This window comes from Olea europaea, unplaced genomic scaffold, assembly GCF_002742605.1.
Source record: "Olea europaea var. sylvestris unplaced genomic scaffold, O_europaea_v1 scaffold336, whole genome shotgun sequence".
Classification (NCBI taxonomy): Eukaryota; Viridiplantae; Streptophyta; class Magnoliopsida; order Lamiales; family Oleaceae; genus Olea; species Olea europaea.
In genome coordinates this window covers 234,975-235,528 of record NW_019252586.1, presented here as the reverse complement: position 1 = coordinate 235,528, position 554 = coordinate 234,975, and the positions used below count along the sequence as shown (strand labels likewise).

Sequence of the window (554 nt, the reverse complement as noted above, 5' to 3'; positions counted from 1 at the left end):
CTAGCTCAGGCAACTACTACTACTCCCCACCACCGCCACCTTATTCGCCTCCTGGTGGCACCACTGGATATTTCTACCCTCCACCTTACAAAAGCTACCCTTCAGGTCCTACACCACCGCCTCCAAATCCAATTGTGCCCTACTTTCCTTACTACTACCATTCTCCACCGCTACCTTCATCTTCTCCGCTGCTAAAACATTCATTTTCTTTCTTAATCACTGTGTTTATCTTTAACTCTCTTTTATAATCAAGGAAATCCTTTTAGCTTTCTTGATAGCAGGAAAATTGAAGAAAATGAGAATAAATTGTCAGATTCACAGAATCCTTCTCCACCAAATTCAGGGGGTGAGTGAATTTTCTAATTTCCAGTTCCATCGTGTTTACAAGTAGCTTTTTCGGCTAAAAAAGTGAATTTTAAGCACCTGCATTTCACAATGAAGAAAAATTGAAGCTGATGATGCCTCGAGCAGTGGAATATTCTGTAAATTCTTGATATTTCTCCCCCGCCCCCCTAATTTTTCCTGTCTATTAAGTTACCAATTTATATAAGCGG

At 40.4% G+C, this 554-nt stretch overlaps 1 protein-coding gene across 1 annotated transcript in view; it reads left to right on the top strand.

The window, feature by feature from the left end:
• Positions 1-354, top strand: part of LOC111385970 (extensin-like) — a 3,299-nt gene extending 2,945 nt beyond the window's left edge. The window contains exons 3-4 of the mRNA XM_023010395.1: positions 5-223; positions 267-354. Coding sequence (XP_022866163.1) covers positions 5-223; positions 267-354 — 307 coding nt within the window. The remainder of the gene's footprint in view (positions 1-4; positions 224-266) is intronic.
• Positions 355-554: the final 200 nt, after the last annotated feature.